The 20,870-nt window shown below is 39.4% G+C and overlaps 1 protein-coding gene across 8 annotated transcripts in view; it reads right to left on the minus strand.

The window, feature by feature from the left end:
* Positions 1-20,870, minus strand: part of taok3a (TAO kinase 3a) — a 74,706-nt gene that overhangs the window by 33,987 nt on the left and 19,849 nt on the right. For all 8 annotated transcript variants that reach the window (XM_036144099.1, XM_036144100.1, XM_036144098.1 and 5 more), the window contains exons 2-5: positions 18,727-18,851; positions 6,817-7,056; positions 995-1,066; positions 235-336 (exon numbers count right to left, since the gene is read on the minus strand). In XM_036144099.1, coding sequence (XP_035999992.1) covers positions 235-336; positions 995-1,066; positions 6,817-6,948 — 306 coding nt within the window. In that variant the 5' untranslated portion in view covers positions 6,949-7,056; positions 18,727-18,851. The remainder of the gene's footprint in view (positions 1-234; positions 337-994; positions 1,067-6,816; positions 7,057-18,726; positions 18,852-20,870) is intronic.

Below are 20,870 nucleotides of genomic sequence, written 5' to 3' on the forward strand. Positions count from 1 at the left end.
TGCGGCATCTTAGATACAAAGCATCTAGTCAAGCTTGTTTAAACTGGTGAAGTCGTTTTCTGTTGCAAACTGATCACAGGGTGTAATATCAACGATACGTACAGCTATAGAGTTTTACTCTGTGGAAAAACACAATTTAACAGATGTGTGAATAAAAAAATAAATTAAAAAAAGACAAAGACAGGCACAACAGAGAGACACAACATACGAGTGTTTGAAGAAGGACCTACTAACCCAGGCAGTGTTGTCTTTCAAGTAGCAGCCTTTGTACTCGATTGTGTTTGGGTGTCGCAGCTGTCCCAAAAACTTAACTTCCTTGATGATGTCCTGCCACTTCTGCAAAATTAAAATTCAAACAGAGATGGTATCGGTTCTGCAGCGCTGCACACTCACAAAGGCATTAAGGTCTTTCTATACAGCTTTTTAATGCATACTTGGTGAGAGAACGGTTTTAATGGCACTGCACCAGCAAAAAAATAAAGGAAATGAAAGGCTGAGTCTCTGTCTAGGTATGAAAAGTCTGACAATATCAGGCAACAAGCCCTGAAACAAAACCATCGCAGTCACATGTTTGTAAAAACAGAAAGTTAACTAAACTGAATAAAGGTTTGAGTAGAGCTTTCATCGGACTATAAAAACAGGTTCCTGAACAAACAACAACGGACTGAATCTAAGAAAGGATCGACTGGAGTAGACAACAGCTCGTCCTGAACTTTAAAGAATCAATGCTTTCACTTTATTTGGTTCTCTCAGAGCAACTAACTGAAGCATGTAATATTTTACATGCTAGCGTCGAACAGAATGCGCATTGTGCTTCTTGTACAACTCCAATTCTTGTGTCGCGGTGTTATCTGACATTCCTGACACAGCATTTCCCCCTAAAGCTTCAGCTTTTTGCAGAATGTTGGAAGAATAAAAAAACACGATAATGCTGCGATGCATTAAAACATTAAATGTTATGACTGTGGGCCTTTGTGTTGATGTTCTGTCTTACTTCCGTGGTCTGCTTCCCATTATAGGACATCTTTTTGATGGCCACCACCTCGTTGGAGTAGGAGTTACGGGCCTGAAAGAAGAAAAAAAAAAAAACAGCAGATTACATATTTGAGAGGAGACTGACAAGTAGAGACAGTAATCAGAATCAGCTTTATTTTCCAAGTATGTGTGCACATCCGAGGAATTTGACTCTGGATTGTACAATGCTTACTCGTACAACAACACAGTAATAAAAATCAAGCACAGTCTGCAGCAGAGAGAATTAAAATGAACACACTGTAAACAAAGTGGACAACATTGCAATGGTGCAATGAGCATAGTGCAGGAGTAAATTATTATTACAATTATTATTATTATGTACATGTCAGAGGAGGAAGTGATGTACAGGTGCACATACACATACAAACATACATTTCTACAGCAATGAGTGCAGAGAATGCTGGAATAAATGAGTATTCTCATGGATATGAGAAGGTCTCTTGATTTCTCTCTCTCTCTCTGAGACGATCATCACCTGAGCTTTTGCTGCCAATAACTTCAAATTGTCTCTCTCTGTCTGCCATGATCAAAGAAATTAAAGGCGCAGCTGCTGTTAGCAATTGTATGTGTTGTTTTTCCCATAGATTATACCACTGGCTACGGGAATCTAAGGAAATGTAATACTGCTGTTACTTCAGTCTACTTTTTCTGGAGCTGTACTGTTGCGTTTTTGTGAATCACGTCTGTCGTCCCAACCCCCCAGTCGGTCACAGCAGATTGCCGCTCACACAAAGCCTTGTTCGGCCGGAGGTTACTTCCTGTTAAAAGGGAACTGTTCTTTCCCACTGTTGCCACATGCTTGCTCAGGAAGGATTGCTACAAAATTACCAGCTTGATAAAATTGAGTATGACTGCAAGGAATTATTGGAATAGAACTAGATTGGAATATATGTAACTGACTTACCATTTGATATATTGATTGATTTTTTTTTATTCGATTTCATATTTGTTAAGTAAAATGGAATGAGGGGACATTTGTTGTGATAATCTGAATTGAATTGTTTGATTTCACTTTTCGGTTCCGTTTGTTGTCAGAAGTTTTGGGAACAACTTGTCAAAGAGAAGACCAGGAAATGTTAGCTTCAGATCAGATCAGAGACATCAAGCTGTAGCTTTATGAATAAAAAACTATTCAGCTTAAAAATATTAGCTATGAAGCTTGTTCCAGTGAAACTTTATTATGAATAGAATCAATTCTCCCATTTTAGCTGTGGTTTAGAAAGGTCAAATCAGATACCTTAAGTTTTGAGGAATGTATGACTAGAAACAATTAAGCTTTGAATTTTTAGTGATGAAGCTCGTTCCAGTGAAACAACGAAACAAAAGAAGTTATTCTGGTTGTAGCTTTAGAAAAGTTGTACAAAGTTACTTTAGATCAGAAATCCCCAAGGATATATTTTGCTTATTTCTTATTATGAATAGAAAGTCTTTCTGTATGTTTGCTAATATTTGAAAGAAGTTTAGTCAAAGATTTACTTTTCTTATTCCTTCGTTAATGTAACGTTAGTCTTTTCCTATGCCTGTAATGTTTTTATGATAATGTGCAGCACTTTGAATTGTCTTGTTACTGAAAAGCTCTATATAAATAAACTTCCCTTGCCTTAGCTTAATGGTCTAAAGTTGCAACACACTGTTTTAGGAAGTAAAGTAATTATCAGTCAGGGTCAATTTGCCCCAGACCACTTCGTACCCCATTTCCTTTTCCACCCAAACTACTTCCAATTCATAACCAGGCATGTAACCAGTGAATTATATTTAAGCCTGTACCAAATTCAAATCTAATGTATAGTTTAATTAAACTGTACACCATTACTCAGCCTGTTTCCATTATTTGTTATTTTGATCACTGTTTGGGTCTGTTGACTCTTATATATGAGAGACTATGACCCTGATTAAACCAAAAATAACAATGAGCTACTTCCTGTTGATAGATGATACTTATCGGAGTCACTCAACCACATTTCAGTCCAGTAAGAAATGAGCAGATTACAGGAAACTACTTTAAATCTTCAGTTCTCAGATTAGTATGAAGTGTCCTGAGGCAGGCAGCTCTTTGTTGGAAACGAATCAAGCAGAAGTGCAAGATTGTGAAATGGAAAATAGGCTAAACGACCAGGACTCCACTTCAGTACACTGATAACGGGATTCCTAATCTAACTAAATAACTACTGATTCTGTATTAAAATCAGAGTTTCTTTATCATTCACTCAGCAAGAATTATGCCTAACCCAGGACAAAAAAGCACTTCAACAAGTCAAGATCAAGTCCTTAAATTAAGTTATCAAATAAAGAGACTTTGGTTTCATTGTGCCACCTAACTTCAAAGCTTTCTTGCAGTATACAACAAACCTCATAATGGTTGCCTGTAACTTAGGATGGGTTTTAGCCAACTTTTGAAATCCCTGTTTTCAAGCCAAACCTCATTTAATACTCTACTGCTTATGAGGTTGTAACGAATAACTTAACACAATTGTTTCATTCTAATTATCAAAACATTTTAGCAGAAAAATATTTATTGTTAAAAAATAATAACTGAAGGGAGAAGCAGTTGAAAAAAACTAGAAACATCAGCTATAGTTACATCAAATTTGCATGAACTATTCAATTATATTTAAGGCCCTTTAAAGCCTAATATTGAGAAATAAGAAAGAAGACTTTTTAAGACCCTGCAGAAGCCCTAAATCTGAAATACTAATTTAAACAAACTGCAGAAAGCTGGAGATACAAGCATTTTAAATCACCGCTGAGTGACACTTAAGTCAATATCCTTTGACTAAAACAAAGGGGAGTTTTCACTGGACAGTAACCCGTGTTGCCGTGGGGAGTTGCACAGGATGAGCAGATAAATCTGTAAAGCATCATAACGCACGCACTACGTCAAACATATCCCACTAAATGACTCAGCAGATTGTCTCATTTGAATGTAAACAAATGCCCAACTGCTAACAGCATGCTGCTTTGCAAGTAGGAGAAGCCTGCAGGTGCGTGCCGCATGCTTTCTCTGTAGCTATACTGTAACGCGCCTGAGCCGTCAGTCCAGACCAACATGGCCACATTAACCCTGTGGTGTTAACCTTGGTAGCATCTGGCCCCAGGGACAGCCAAGTCTGAATCCTTATCTCAGCTGCACCCCGCTAACAAATAAATCACAGTCTTCCCTTTGTGGCTCAAAGAACATTAGAGTAACAGCGAGCCACCGTTAATTCCTGCAGGTGCTTTTTTCCTTTAAAACGTATGAATCTGCATGAATGACCATCAGTTCACCCAAGTGTTCCCAAAAAATGATGGGAAACTAGCATTAAATAAAATGCATTCAGAACGTGCGTTATCACAGAAGGCAGGGAGAAGATGTGGGAGTCAGTTGATCATTAACAACAGTTTGGTCTCCTGACTGGACACCAGAGTGGAGCGGATATAAAACCGTTAGGGGCGGTCTGCGTGGCCAGCAGAGGATTCCCTCTCTTGGTTTCCTCAACAGCGGAGTTTCTCCTATATTCTTAGAAATGTACAGAAGACAAACGTGCAGAGATGTGGGCGTAGGAAATGCTCATACATGTAGGTGCTTGTGCTTCTGCCCCGTCATCAATCTCTGGGCTGCAGGTTCAGCTGCTGCCATGTTTGCAGACGGCCTGCGCTTCTTTCAGCAGGAGATTTTGAACGGTGGCTTTATTTACCACTGGAGATTTATTTTCCAGACAGACTTTGATTTTCACATTAAATTGTCTTTGTCCTGCGACTGTGCCGCGAAAATATTAATGAGAGACGTTCTGAGCTGTCAGAAATGCAGATATGCTCATTATAACTATTAAGGTTAATGAGTAGCCACAAATAACTGCACATTTCTGTCTAGAAATGATAGATATGTCCGTTCTTCTGAAAGAAGGTTATCAGGATTTGTAACGAGAGGCACATTGTTAGGGGTGAAACCATTTTTTTCCTTCCTTTAAGTTTTAGTAGAAAAAAAAGCTCAGTGTTTTATTTAAAGTACGGATTGTAGAGAGCTGTGAGGAAGTAATTGTGCCTGACGTGTTTCTTCTATTTTTGCTTCTTTGTCAAGCTTTGATGTTTCAGATCATCACACAATTATTAAGCTCTCCAGCAGAAGATCCTAAAGAAAAATGTCTGGCCATTTGTTTGTGACCTTAAGCTTAAGCACACTTGGGTATACAGCAAAGCTAACCACGCCTAATCCAGTTTTGGACCTATATCTTCTCCAGGCGGCGAGGCGTGACCTCAAACAGGCCGTTGACTGCTAAAAATGTGACTTCCTCAAAGCAGAGTACTTGTAAGTAAGACAAGAAACTAGAAAGGAACGCTTTAAGGGGGGCATAAACTGTCTCCCAGCGCTATAACTCAGGCTATACACAGAGTGGACCTCAAGCTTCCAAGTTATGCAGTTTTATTTAGGATTTGTTTGTATTTTAGCCAATTTTTCCCTATAACTGACTGTTTTTGTTTCATCTTACTAGTATTTTATTATTTGTGATAATCATGATTAATGAGGATCATCCCACCCTTTCTATAACTGGAAGAAAGTCAAAGTGAGCCCAGCAACAACATCAGGAAAGACGTTTGTCCAACGTTAACCCCGTTAATCTGAGGGACATAGACCAGGCGACTAGAAGTGTATTTTAGTTGTTTTAATGTTTGCCACTGACCGCGGAAAGAAAGAGAAGATAAAGCCCTAGCAGAAAGGAACATGCAGCTCCTTTATTGACTTCGGTCATTCTATGTAAAGAGGACAGCTGTTTATCAGGCGGGAGGAAGCTAGCTACCCCAGATACAGAGCTGGGGTAACCAGTGTTGGGTGAGGTGCAGAAAGAAGATCGGTTGGAGGCGAATAAAACAGGAAGAAAGAAGAGAGAAATGCAACATTCTCTTATCTTGTCTTTGTGTGGCTGTAAAAGCAAAGGCTTGATGAACAATTAGTGAAGATTAAAGACTACAGAGGGGCTGAGGTGATGATTTCACACCTTAAGACTCATTATGGACTAATTAAATCCATACATTAATGAGTAAATAAAGGTTATGTATAGCAGCCAGGTAATATTAAAAGGTATATTTGTGGTTTAATGCTCATCCGGTGTTAAAGTTATATGATCAACATTTGAAAATCCACCAATCCGGCAGAAGTTTACGGTCTGCCGACAAATACCTGCTGGAGGTGCCTCGCTCTACATGGTATCCTGTCTGGCAATGTGGCAATAAGAATTGTTGTCTTAATGCCAAAAAGAGCCCAACAGATTTTACTTTCACAAGTGGAGCCTTACCGCTTTCGCCATAGTGCTCCGCTTGATTTAAACATGTAAATAGTTTTAGTATAATTCATGGAGGGAGTATTTCATGTTATATGGACACTACAATGTGAAAGTGGAAGAGGAAAAGGGAGAAAAGGTGAAAGAAAGAGGAGATAAAGGGGAGAGAATGATAAAAGTTTTTTAAAGCCCTTTGGTCAATGCTAGGCTTTGTTGGAAGGTGCTATATAAATAACTTTCATTATTATTATTATTATTATTATTATTATTATTATTATTATTATTATTATTATTATTATAATAATAAAATCAGCAGCTTATTATTTCAACAGCATTACTGGCAAAACTTCACACAACAAGATCCGGTTAATTTTTTAACATGGCCAATAAAGATCAAGAAGATTTTTCTAAACAGAAACGACATATTAAAAGTAACCTTTCCATTCAGACTGAGCCATAAGAATTTGATCAGTTAAGGACTTGATGACGGTCGTTTTCACCGATGAACGTATGCCATGACACTCACAAAGTAAACAGCTCCGAAGCTGCCATGTCCGATTTCATGTAGGTCACAGAAGACATCCTCTGGGTCATCTTTGAAGAAGAGGTCGGCCAGCTCGGGGTCCTTCGGCGCTCCTTTCCGTGTGGATGACGGCATTATGGGCTGGACATGGGCTAGGCGCCGGGGACCACTATCTCATACACGCTGTCACTGCTGCTACCGCCACCAGATGTCCACGACGGGCCCGGCATTGGCCAGCTAGACCTGGGAAAAGATGTCAAACCACACTATAAACATTTAGGGAAATATTCCACACTGGATGTACATTAAACCAACAAAAACTGAGCAGACGTGTCGGTTTCTTTATGCTTGTACGCGTCTATTAGGTGTCTTTAAGACTTTAGAGTTTTTATCAGTGTCTTGGCAGTTGGTAGGTGATTAAAAGAAGAAGAAGAGAAAAAAAAACATTCAGGATGACGAAGGTTTGTCGAGCTGCGCACACAGACACACGAGCGTGAGTCACAGATTCATCACTTCACCATGCACGGCGGGTAACGGTTGTACATGTGCGCGCTTTCGCTTACACCAACACAGAGCGCTGCGTATTACAAGGCTGCAGCCGGGCCGTCAAGCGTGCATGCACCCTGGACTAACTGCTCCAGTTAGCTCCACTGCACACGCAGCTCACACATGTGCACAGCCGCACGCCATCTCTCCGATTCCAGCCTCTCTCCTTCCTTTTTCCGTCTACCATGAAATCTCTCTGCACATCGGCCAGATGCGGCAAGCAAATCTGGCTGCAGAGGCCGGCCCCACACTGAGGAGGCTGACAAGACACACAGGCCAAGACACTAAGCATCAGCATCATCCTAATCCTCTGGTCTTAAAGGGGATCTAAGCCATCACACTCGCTCCAGAAATATCAGCCTTAAAGGCAAAGTTTGGTGCACCCTGCCTCAATGGCACCAGATGCACAAAGATGACTGCCTTGGTGCTCTGTGTACCAACCAGTTTCCTTAAAATTTGCTATTAAGTCAAATACGCATAGATCCAAGATTTTGTGGCCAATTTCTGATCACCCTTTTTGTTTTAGTTTGACCTGCTGATCCTAGTTTTAGCTCATTTCTCCTCTAAAGAACTGCACTAAATAAAATAATTCCCCTAGTCTGACTAAATAAATGCTTATAATACAGTGTTTTTTTTTTTAAATAGCTCAAAGTTACAAAGCCGTGTCTTTGTATCAATTGAAATTTATCAAAACAAAAAAAATTACAGGGCATCTCATTTACTGTTTTACAAGACAGATTATAGGTGACTGTAGGGTCCCACTTTGATATTTAAAAGGAAAGATAGCTTTAATTTACTTATATTTTAGACTGTCAGGCCATTCGTTTGCTGTCACTAACAGGAGCCTTCGGGAAACCTGCCAGATGTTTTTACTGTCAGGTCTGTGAATATTTGGTCTGAGACCATTTTTCTTTCCAATAATGGTTCGGTACATTACCACGACGAATTTTAAAATGAAACAACTAATATGCAGTCTTGTCAGTGCAAACTTTTGGCATTAGTTCAAAAATACTTAAAAAAAAAAAAAAGCTAAAGCTTTTTTAACCCAATCCCTTCATTTCAGGTACTCAAAGGTAACTGGATAAATGAAATAACAGAAAATAAAGTGTTCATTTTAATACTTGTTGAAAACTCGAAGCTGGCCCTGACAGCCTGAAGTCTTGAACGCCTGGAAATCACCAGATGCTGAGTTTCCTCCTTTTTAAAAGGCACTTTCAGGCCTTTACCACTAAAACTTTCGGTTGCTGTTTGTTTGTGGGCTTTTGTATCCAAAGTTTTTTTTTTGTTTTTGTTTTTTCCACATGAGAAATGCATGGTCAACTGAGTAAAGTCAAGGTGACCAACATGGCCACTCAAGAATATTCCACTTCTCTGCATTATTAAACTCCTGGGTAGCTTATGCTGTATTTTGTGGGTCATAGTCCATCTGTGTACGTAGACCCTACTCAATCAATTTGACAGCATTTAGCTGGACTGGAGTTGGCAGCCGATCTCTTAACACCTGAGAATTAATTCAGCTGCTTCCGTCCTGTGCCACGCCACCAATAAACACTAGTGTCCCAGCGATGGCCGCCCAGGCCACCACACTGCCTCCACCGTGTTTTATAGATGAAGGAGTCATGCTTCGCAACATGAGCTGCTCCACATGTTTGCCCTACTGTTTTCCTTCCATCACTGCTGTAGCAGAACATGATCTTGGTTTCATCTGTCCAAAGAATGTTCCTCCAGAACAGGTTCTTTTAGGTTTTTTTGGGCTGTCCAGTCTTTCCTTGTAATGAAGAGGTTTTTCATTACCATGGAAATTATTCTGCGATCTTCTTTTGTGGACGTCCAGGTTTTTTTTTTTCATTGCAGAGTTCACCGGTGTCTTCTTTCTTTCTCAGGATGTACCAAAACTGTAGAAATTTTTACATTCCTTGTATTGCAGCAATTTCTCTTTTTTAGCAGCTGGTTTCAAATGCATGAAGAGCTCCTTTTGACTGCATGTTGTCTGTTCCGTCCAAATTAGAGCACCACACCTCAACTCAACTCCAGGTCTTTTATCTGCTTAACTGATAAAGATATAATGAAGTAATAGCCGATACTCTCCCATGAATTAGCCCTTGAGTCAATTGTCCAATTACTTTTGGTCCGTTAAAAATAGAGCGGCCTGTGTTAAGGAGCTGAAACTCCCAACCACTTCAGCCAGTTTGAGTGTGGATACCTTCAAATGAAAGCTGAAAGTCTGCACATTCTGTCCATGCCCGTTATGTAGCTGGAACTGGAATATGTTTCAGTAAACGGCTGATAAAAACAAACCTTGTGTCACTTTTCAAATACACATAACCCTGATTGTATATTAGGAACACAGGCAATGTTTGTGAGTGAGTGAGAGACAGAGAGAGAGAGCAGTTGGTGATACACCGCTCTGCAGTTGAACAGGTTTTTATTGTTTCTAAACCAAAACAATTATAAAAGGGCTGATTTTTAAACTAGCTTTAGCATCTAGTCTCAAAATGGGTTTAGTGCAATTAGCGGTTAGCATTACTAACATCAATCTTTAAGTATTCCCTGTGGAGTTTAGTAGACATTAATATTTTATACCTTACTGATACTGAAAATGACAACTCAGAATCAGATTGACCTTTATTCCCTAAGTTTGTGACGATACAAGGAATTTAACCCTATTTGCCTGGATAGCAGCATCCCACAAACTGGGGATGCTGCAACAAGTGTTGTGTTGTAAACAAAAACTTTATACTGCCAATAGCTCTTCGCTTTTCCTTATTAGCACTCAGATAAAAAAATAAATAAAAACACTTGAAGATCTTAAGCATCCTTGAAAGATTGTGTGATTCAGGTACTTCAGAAATCTTATTTTCCAGAACCGAACACTGAGCCAGCAAACCAAGCATCACGGTTTTCTCAACATGATTTTTGAATTAGTAATAAAACAAATCGATAACAAAAAAAAAGAAAAAGCTAAAGAACCATGAACACAACAAACCTGGACCTACCTGCCTTCCAGCCAAAGACAAGCATAGTTTTATTTCTAATGGCTGCATCGTTTTCTTTGTTGCATTTATTTTCCACCGTGCACACATTGATTGTCTATCTGCTGACCCGAGGCACGAAGCGGCGAGTCTGCACGAGATACGCGGCATTTGTCTGTCTTCTGGTTGCATCAGCCCATCTTCCTCTCATCTCTCCTTTTTGAGTTCTGCAGATAACTGGCACAACCTCAATCCCCCTTAACTCTCTCTTCATAAAACGCACCCCCACTCCACTCGTGCACATGTTTAAACACAACCAGGAGGTTTGTTGCGCTGCCTTAGTTCCAAATGAACACATAATCTTAAGATCTGAAGAGCAACAAAGGGGATGAAATGAAAGCAACAAGTAAAGTTTGCTAAAGCCAGACATACACCAGACTAAACCAGCTTCATCACATCGTGTGAGCGTTGGAAGCTGCTCGCCACCTGTTTATGCTCTGTTCCACCCACCCCCCCGCCTGCTCTTCCTTTCCTCTGATAAGTTGTGTAAAGTGATGCAACTTGGCGACAACAGGTTGTAACACGGGGGGCTTGGTAATGCGCTTGCCAGTCCAGGAAAGGACTTTGCTTTGTGTGCGTGCACGTGTCTGCGTAAATCTATGAATGGTATTGTTCTAAGAGAGCTGATTAGGCAAATAGCTTAGACAGATTAAAGCTGTGCTGTGTGTGATTTTTTTTTTTTTACTACATGTGTACTACTGTATGAACTGCCCACAAAATACTAGAGAATAGGCATTACTGTGTTGTCTATGATACACCAGGATAAAAATTTACCATGATCTAAAATAATCCTAGTGTGATAACAATGGTAAACCCCTTAAAATGTATAGTAGGGTTGTGATGACATTTTATTGTTTAAACATGTGGAGAAGTAACATTTTGGATGAATTTTTCTTTTTTTACATATAATTATCTAAAGTATTTATTCATCCGATTTATCTGTGTGTATGCAATGACAGCTTTATAGACCAAAAATACTGGATTTGTAAAATAAGTACCAAATAAACTGTGATCAAATTTAAGTCAAAATTCCTCATCCACATTTGGTTTATATGTACATGATTACTGAGCTCTTTGCATTGATGCCCTGCAGGCGATGAATTTTAGAAACTTTAATCTGTTAAGAGGAGATTATAGAATTTGTGGTTAAACGACCACGTATTTTTGCCTGTAGGATAAAAAAAAGAATAATAATAATAATCACACTAAAAAGAGAAGTTTAGCTTCATGGTCTTTTTTGGTCATGAAAATCCAAAGCAGTTAATGAACTTGATGTTCCTGTCAGATATGTTTCCGAGTAGGATGAGAAAAAAAAATGCTTCTTTGCTGTTATCAAATGTTGTCTGAATGATTTGACTGAATTTGACTTTGCAAAGTGCCTTGAGATGACGTGTGTTGTGAATTGGTGCTATATAAATACAGTTGAATTGAATTAGACGCCTGCCAATAAGCACCAAACATTCACGCACACACATTAAAGCGTTCATGTGTTAAATGTGGGTCAATGCGAGCAAATAAAAAATGCATATGCATAAACTAACGTATAGATACTAACACATAGATCCAAGCCTTTGGTTTTATTCTAACATATTTATTAATATAGCAGCATGTCATAACGAGACCAGGTGTATCGTGCTTGTAGGTATATATTTATAAGCCTGATAATTTAAGCATCCTATTGTTTCATCTTTGCCAATTATATACTGGAAACATGCATCTTCTCCATATTCAAACATTACATTTAGTGTTTCTGTAAATTTAAGACTGTTTTGAACAATATTTTGTGACATATGTGAATTACTGAAAAAAGTAAGTTGTCATTACAACCTATATAACAGTTTGTATTCACCTTACTTAAAACTTTAATCAAAATAAATATCACTTCAATAAAGAAAATGTTTTCTTCCCTCATCATTTGTTTATTCGGTGCCTTATTCCGAGGTTCCCTGTGAGGGAGAGCATATGTGTACAAAGAGAACATGCACACAGAAGCATGAACATTAAAAATAAACATATTTAAATGTAGACTATAGATGGAGACACATCAGCACAGATACAGCTGAGATACACAGAGAGAACACAAATGTTCATATGTGCACGGCGCGCGTGGGTTTGCATGGCCAGGGGGTTTATCAGCTTAGGCCAACCCCCTCCCAGCTTTAGACACAAACAGGAATTAGACAGACTGAGGGAATTCTTACTGGGATTCAAATTGCCAGCCCTAATCAGTGACGGTGGGGGAAAAGGACTGTAATGATAAAGTGTATGAGGCTAATGTGTGTCAAAGTGAAAGCATAAGAATTACGTAATAATCCCGCTCCCTTAACTCCTATCATGACATTACAAAGCGCAGGCTTAGCGCTTTGAGGTTTTGTGTGCATTTGTTAGCGAGCGCCTGGATCTCACACACACACACACACTTAAAAATAACCATGTGCACTTTAATAATTCTGTATCATAAATACAGATAAAAAAAAATACTTTGAGCTGATAGAGCCTCTCATCTCAGCAGAAATTAAAGTCCTCAGAGCGCCCAGCATGCGTGTGTGTGACGCATGCTTGCGTATGATTGTGTGTGCCTCCTGCATGAAATTAAGTGGGTCAACCTTGTTACTGTATGAATAATAAAAAAAAGCTTATTTTAAGCACAATACCAGCTTGCTAATGAATAGGCAATTTAAATGAAGTACATGTAAAAAAAAAAAAAAAAAAAAGAAAGAAAAACGCTGTTTCATTAGGGACTTGGTTTATCTTTTGACTTTGCACAAACGTCTTGCATCTTGCATGTGTAGAAGTGGCACAGTCGTTTAATTCAAATGTCACTGCTGTGCACAGCAGACACTCAGAGGTTATCATTTTGTGTGGGGCTCCACATTATATCAAATCACAGCCGTCACCGCATGTTCACTGTGTGCAGAATCCCAATCACAGAGGACTGCTTGGATGAAATGTTTGGTGGGCTGTCGTAGCGTCGGGTCCAAAGCAGCCAACCTTTGCTATAAGAAGGACTTGTCCCCACCTGATAAACAGTTGCCCAAAAATTCTTCACACTCCACCGGGAAGCTTGTTGGTGAAAGAAAAAAGTGACGGGCATCTAGGAGAAGATGACGAACAAGGGGTTTCATTTATGTAGAATCGGTTTTTAATTTACATTTTAACAAACAGATGTTGGGAAAATTCAAATAGTTTAAATTCAAATCTGCCAGGAGCAGGAATCATTTTGAGCCTCACTCTGGTGATGGAAAAGAAGGTTGGGAAAATGTGGCTTATTTTTAATCATCATTGTTATTGTAATACGTCGCAGCTTTTTCAAAAAATTGTTATTTCCTTACAATCTGCCACCCTAGTTAGGACTTTTTTTAATTACAGTATTTTTCGGACTATAAAGGCACATTTAAAATCCTTAAATCTTCTCAAAAATTGATGGTGCGCTTTATATATAATTACTGTTGTCCATACTGACCGATTTGATGTGGTACAATGCGCTCAAAAATCTGTTAAAATGTGTAAGTGTGACTTTGGTTAGCAACAAAGCCAATGCAGATTGGGAGCATTACGGTACATGGTGTCACCACCTGATAGGACCCTTGAGCTGTCTACAACACTGCCTGACTGTAATGTCTAAACTAGAAGTGCATTCATGTAAAGGCCCCTACATACTTTTCTAAGTAACACTGAGCTTGATCCACTGAGCTGCTCCAAGCAGGCGGTCTCCAGGACGCAGCATCTCAGTCCCTCTCTCTCTAGGTGCTCAGCTAGCTAATCACACATTTTACTAGGCCTGGGTATCATCTAGGATGGGCCGATTTGATACGATTCTCAATACATAGCTCACGATACAATATATTCTTGATATAGCTCAGCTTGATTTCATTTGACTCCAATGTTGATATTTATTACTTTCAAATTAATTCTCAAAGCCGTTCAATCAAAAAAAAAACTGCCAAATATTATATTTATGTTGATTTTTTGATTTTTACATCATCTGATTTTAGGGACAAAGGTGCTTCCAAGATCATGTCGGCCGTTACGCAAATTCAACTCACTTGCACTTCTTCGCTGTGAATAGTAATGGCGTGCTTTAATTACGCCCCCTAGGGTATGGGAGGTATATCAATATTGCCAGAATATTGATATTAAATGATTTTTAAAGACGTCGATATTAATCTTTGTATCGATTTTTATGCACAGCCCTACATTTTACCATCCGTTCCACTGCTTCGTCCCACTGGCAGAAAGTTGTATTGTAGGAATTGCCACAAGAAATGTAGGCAGCAGTACACTCAACTATGAAGGGTAAAACATCCGTGGAGAGACAGCGCAGAGTCCACCAAGCTCACAGTACACACGAGTATGTGAGAGCCTTTAGGCAGCCCTCATCCAGAGTACGAGCTAGCAACAATAAACCTAGTAATTTAACTCAATTTAAAAGTTACATTTATTTTGGCCTTATGTTAGAAACAGGGCAGTGTAGTCCAACTACTCTGTCCTCCCGACAGAGACGGATAGAGAGCTGTGTACGTGAAGGGGCGGAGTGATATTACACACTAGGGAAGAATATTTAGTGCACCTTATGGTCCGAAAAATACAGTACACGAGTTAAGTACTAGGTGTAGCAAGCCCAAACTCTCAATGCGGTACTATTAGGGATATTGCGATGTGATCTGGTTCTTCCGGTTCTCCCATTAATGACAAACTGCCAGAGTAAACTCTGCTGTCCGGTAATGTCAGCTGCATCTCCAGTGAGCCACGCTCCTACGTCCTGCACAGCCCGTATTTAACAGCTACTGCCTAGTTTTATGTGCATGACTAACAAAGCTGTGCATTTTATTTTGGTAACGCAACAAATCTGGCGTTTTCTCAACACTCAAAAGTGGGTTTAACTTCTTATAATGATGTTTACAGTAAAGGAGAGACTGTGTTTGATTCTGCAGTTCCTGGCCTGTCTGTGTTGTGTCACACGCTCTGCCCACTGAGAAAAACCCCACACAGCTCTGTGTAGGAGAGAGAGCAGCTGAAACACTAATTGCAGAATTTCAGGATAGCCAAAGCAAAGCAATACATTTATGAAGCAGAAACAACTTCCTCTGTGTTCTTTGTCCACACAAGTTTAACTGTACCCACATTGAAACATATGTTTAGGGCTGCAGCTGATATCGAGTATCCAACAGATTACTCTGACGATAAATCAAGTAATTGGATAAAAAAAAAAATCCATACTGCTGCCTTTTCATTTAACTACTTAAGCTTTTTTCTTGAATATTATAAATACATGAAAGAGAATATGTAAGATAATTCAATTCCTTCTTTTAAAATCAGATTTTAACCCCAAAAGCAGAACATTATTGAAATAAAACCCTTGTAGTGCCAAATAAGACTCTTCTAGTTTTTTTAGTGCAGAAACAAACGTAATAAAAAATAATTACACCTATCACAAAAGTGCAGGGGTAGAAGATGGGACCCAAGTTCGGAAGCCTCCCAGCATCGAGTCCAGATCCGTGGACCTTTACCCCATGTCTCATGCCCCCCCTCCCCCTTACCCCACCCCCGCCCTGTCCCCTGTCTCAACCCCATTTTTTGTCTTGCTACTGCCAAATAAAACCACTAGTGCCACAAAAACGAAACAATAAAAAAGGTAAAGAGCAAATTTAATCAGCAGCACAATAAAAGCTGCCTTTTGTATAACAAATCTCCCTTTCAGCTTCCTCGCGAACGGTCGCGTGCTGCAGACATACTTTACTACTCCATCAGTAAAATACATCCTTATTGTTTGCTTTCACAGCGCCAGTTGATGACAAACATGTGATTTAGCCGTGAGTTGACACCTGAGGGGGCTTGGAGATGGAGGGGGAGGGGGTTCTGCTCCCGCAGCGGATGTTTCTTTCTCAGGTGTTGCATCGAGGAAGTGGCATCATGAAATGCTAATTTGGTTTTTTCAGCGCACACACACTGCACTGTTTCTGTTTTTCTGCTAAGTTTAAAGTGAACCCACACTTCTGACTCTGTTGTTTTCTTTGCGCTTCTTTTTGCCCCTCCCCGTCTCTCTCCTAAGCTGATAACCAGACTTGGTATCCACGTATCAGCCGGGTGGGCTATCATTAGCGGAAGTGAGATGTTGCGCAACACAAGTGACTACTCGGCTGCAACACAGTGCGTAAAATAGGTAAAGACAATTTAATGAGGCCTCGAGGCAGATAATTTGCTTAGAGAAATTTTAGTCCTCGAGTTCCTTGACTTATTCCAAGAGTGCCATGCTGCAGTCACAGGGCGCCACTATTTCTCAAATTAGTCCTAGAAGTCCACACAGGAAGTAAGTTAGATTGTCCTAAATCATTCCGATTTTTAAATTAGGTTGTTAAACCATTTTATTTTAACTGCAAGGCAATTGAAACATTTAAACTGCACTCCAATTTCAATCTTATTCTTTAATCTTTGCCTCAGGTCAGCTGACCAGCTGCTCCTGGAGGTACCGAGATCTAAACTTAGACTGAGGAGACAGAGCTTTTAGTGTCGCCACTCCTAAGTTATGGAACGCTTTGCCCCTTCATTGTCAACTTTTAAAACTCGCCTTAAGACACACTTTTATTCCTTGGCTTTTAACATGTTGAGACTTTTGCTCTTATTCCTTTTTATATTTCTATTGTAATCTTTTATAAGTTTTTTCCATTTTAAATGTTTGATTATTGTCTGTACAGCACTTTGTCACAGCTGCTGTAGTTTAAAAGTGCTTTATAAATAAAGTAGTAGTAGTAATAATCTAAATGACCTGGCTGCTGTTTGTACAGATGCTCTGTATACTATTCTTTGTTTACTTGATCGTCTATATTCTTACCAATAAAGTTCTGAAACACACAAAAAAAACAACTGCGCTGGTGCTAAGCTATCATTAAGCTAACATTAGCACTGACCATGCAGACAGAAAACTGACGTTATGACACATCATAGTATTTATTCGTTGTGTTTATATAACAGCATGCATCTTAAAGACTACATCACACTGATTAGGTGACAATTAAAATGCAATTTTTCTCAACTTTCAACAAGTGTCTGGTTAAATCTTTAACAGATCCTTTGTAATCTAGTTAACCTCATGTTTGAGCAGTATACGAAGGCCGTCGTGGAGAAACCTCAGTTGGGACGAAACAATATCTGCCGGTGTCAAGAAAAACATTTGCTGCAGTGTCAAAGATGGTGGCGAGTGAGTAAGCACAATAGAAAAGAAATATGTTTTATTTCACCGCACAGCAACGCTCCAGAGTGTAAGCATATCCAGCACTGATTGTGTTACATTTAACGAAGGACCGGACTGAGACACTGCAAATGCCTAAATAACGGCACTGTTATCAATTATATCATAATGTTCATATGATATAAAACCATTAAATAGGTGTAACACAGCCCTCTGTATACAACCCTCACTAGAAATACACAAAATATCATGGCTTTATTTGTTGCGTCACCAACATTTTTAAATTCTAGGCCTGTCTGAACTTTCTCTGCCTTTAGGAGTTCCATACTCTTAAGAGAGAAATTACATATTTAAAAAACAAATTTGGTCTTGCCTGGAGAGATAGTCTGCAAGTCAAGTCAGCTCTACCTCTGTCTATCGCCCCAGCCTTTTTTTTATTTATTTTTTTTATAAACCAACCAGCATGTGACTCAGCAGAGCAGGAAATGTTGCCTACAGCACCGCTGACATCCAAACACATGCGCTTGACTTTTTGTCAAATGTAATGATTGCTGCTGGTTCTCTGTGCAGCAATGACAAGCTGAGAGACAGATTTACATTATTGCTCAAATCATAAAGGACTCCAAACCACAGATGAACCTTGGGCTTTCATAACTCACTACATCATAGAGATGATTAAGCAAATATGTGCCTAAAGCAAAAAAATACAATATTTCGCCACCAAACAAAGCAAAGTATAGTTCTTTAAATGACTTAAATGCTTTAACTAAGGTTTTCAATAAACTAAATAAATGCATTTATCTGACAAAGAGAAATTATGTGATTTGTTATTGCAAAATAGACATTTGGGTAAGAAACGGTGCCTCTAAAGTCAGTGCAAAGTGAAACTGCTCATGTGTTTGCACACCAGAGAGCCGGCAGGGCGTTGAGCTTTCAACACGAGGCAAACAAGGAGCCGACGTAAGGGTGGCCGGTGCCTGTAGTGTTGGTTTATGTAACCGTGCATTTGTGCGCACGTACATAGGAACATTACAACTTTGTTGGCAAAATGTTTGCTTACAGTGGTGGTTATGACAGAAAACAGAGGTGCTCTGATACATAACAGAGAGTAAAAACCAACACGGAATAGGTTGTGTAGTGCCTTACCGGTAGGAAATGTGTGAAAGGATGTGCTAGCCTAGCGTCGGTCTGCCTCTCCTCTCCACTCTCCTCAGTGTAAACCCAGAACCGCAGTTTTGTCAGCTTCCCTCATGACTGGAATGATCCTGTTCCTGAGGTTCAAATGAGGAAGACACAAATGACTGGTTAGGCGACTCTTTGCAAAAAGGAAAACGTTGCATGCAGGCTTTATTCGTCGATCCAAATCAACATTAATCAGGAAAATTAATGACGCTTTAACAAAGTACAAGGAGAGATCATTCAAAGCTTTTTATATAGAAAAACATGATAATAATCACGACAACGAATCATCCATTCAAATCAATACAACACGTCATTTTAATGTAATAAACAGGATTTTTTTTCAACAAACATAACTATTGCTTGTTCAGGGGTTCTGTTTGTGTATATGTATCCTTCAGGTTTGTCTCAAGTGTTTGGTCAGCTGTGTGCAGGTGCTATTTCCACAGTTATCTTGGATAAAGCATTTGCTTTAGCGACCGAGTAGCCAGGGTATTAAATATTTACATTTTAAAAACAAAAAAAGGTGACTAGTTTGGAGATACATGAAGTTGGGAGACGATACACAGAACATTCGGACAGTGTGCGATTTATCAGTTTAACGGAGGCACGGCTCGCCCATGGGTGACAGAGACTAACGGCGAGTAAAAACAAGAGCCATCGGAGGTTCTCTAAAGCTGCTGGATTCTCTCAGAGAAGTTCTGTCATCTTTTCCTGAGTAAACGTTTAACAAAAAGGCCAGAATCTGGGCTCGCGTTAGTTTGATTTACGTCACTTCTGCATGTGTTCGGGCCGTTTTTTAAGCACATTCAACAAAATGTCAACATCCCAGGGAAAAATATTCCAACCAGACAAAGTCAGAAATAATAGAACTGCTTTAATTGCCATCTCATTTTTTTTTAAATGTGTTCAAAAGGGTTTCATGGAAACATTCCTTTTCCTTTGGAGTAGCACTTTTTTTCATTCCCAGTTAAAGGCAATCCTTTTTGGCATGCAGACTTTGGCGTACATAAAGCGAGGTTCATTTTTCTTCATCTTGTATAATTTGTCACTTTATACATATAGGCTGTTTCGTACTTCCTACATTTTTTGTTTTGTTTTTTGGTAACTGCAATAAATATGAAATATAACAAATAGTTTGTGATTTTTGGAGGAAATCAGTTGTTTGGATTAATAGGAAAATTGTTGATAAATTAATGGAGAAAAAGGTTTTTAGTGGCAGCCTTACTCCGCAGTTCATCCGGTGAGACCGCCAAGATTCTTTGAGCTCGTGAAAATGTTTTTAAAATACCTCACGCGCCAAAAGGATGTTTGCTTTCCATCCGTTATTACCCGACGAGCGCTTTAAAAGGCTTTTTACATTTTGTATAAAACATTCCTGACGTGGAATGGCTAATAAAACAAGAGATAAGAGCGATAAAGGTGGTACCCACCTTGTGCAAACATATAACTGTGAAAAGAGCACAATGTGAAATGACTCAACAGGCATTAAAAATTTCCTTGTATTTGTCCGTAGTTATTATCCCTCAGGGTAAATGGCCTCTGCCAGGTACTCTATCTGCTAAAAAGGACCCTATTCACGTACAACAACTCAAAAAACAAAAACCAGGTGACCGTTTGTAGGATATTGCTCATGCGCACAATGAGTGAACCAGGAGAAGCGATGGAGCCGAGCGAGTCGGCAACGTCCAGCGGACGTGCAAAAAGAAAGTTTACGTAAGCCTAACCGTGTAGATCGGGTTGGTCTTCGACCACGGCGAGCTGTCGCTTTACGGCCAAGCACTGCAGGACAGCCTGCTGGCTCTCACAGTGGCTGCCGCCATCTTGCTTTCTGATGGCTCGCAGATGGCACAACAATGTTTATGTCTGCTGATCCCACCCGGTGCCAAGTTCTTTTCAGGCTCAAAAAGGACTAAAGTAAACACTATCAGGACAAACATTTGTGTACATTGTTTTATGTGATGAATATATGTTGTTTTTTGGGTGTTTTTTTTAATGGTCATACTACGTGATTAGGCACGTTTGAGGAAAGATAGAAGATATGTACATGGAAGAAATAAAGTTGAAAAGCATTGTGAACTTCTATTACAGGTTAGAATATAGGGAATAAA

This window comes from Fundulus heteroclitus, chromosome 12 (genome assembly GCF_011125445.2).
Source record: "Fundulus heteroclitus isolate FHET01 chromosome 12, MU-UCD_Fhet_4.1, whole genome shotgun sequence".
Classification (NCBI taxonomy): Eukaryota; Metazoa; Chordata; class Actinopteri; order Cyprinodontiformes; family Fundulidae; genus Fundulus; species Fundulus heteroclitus.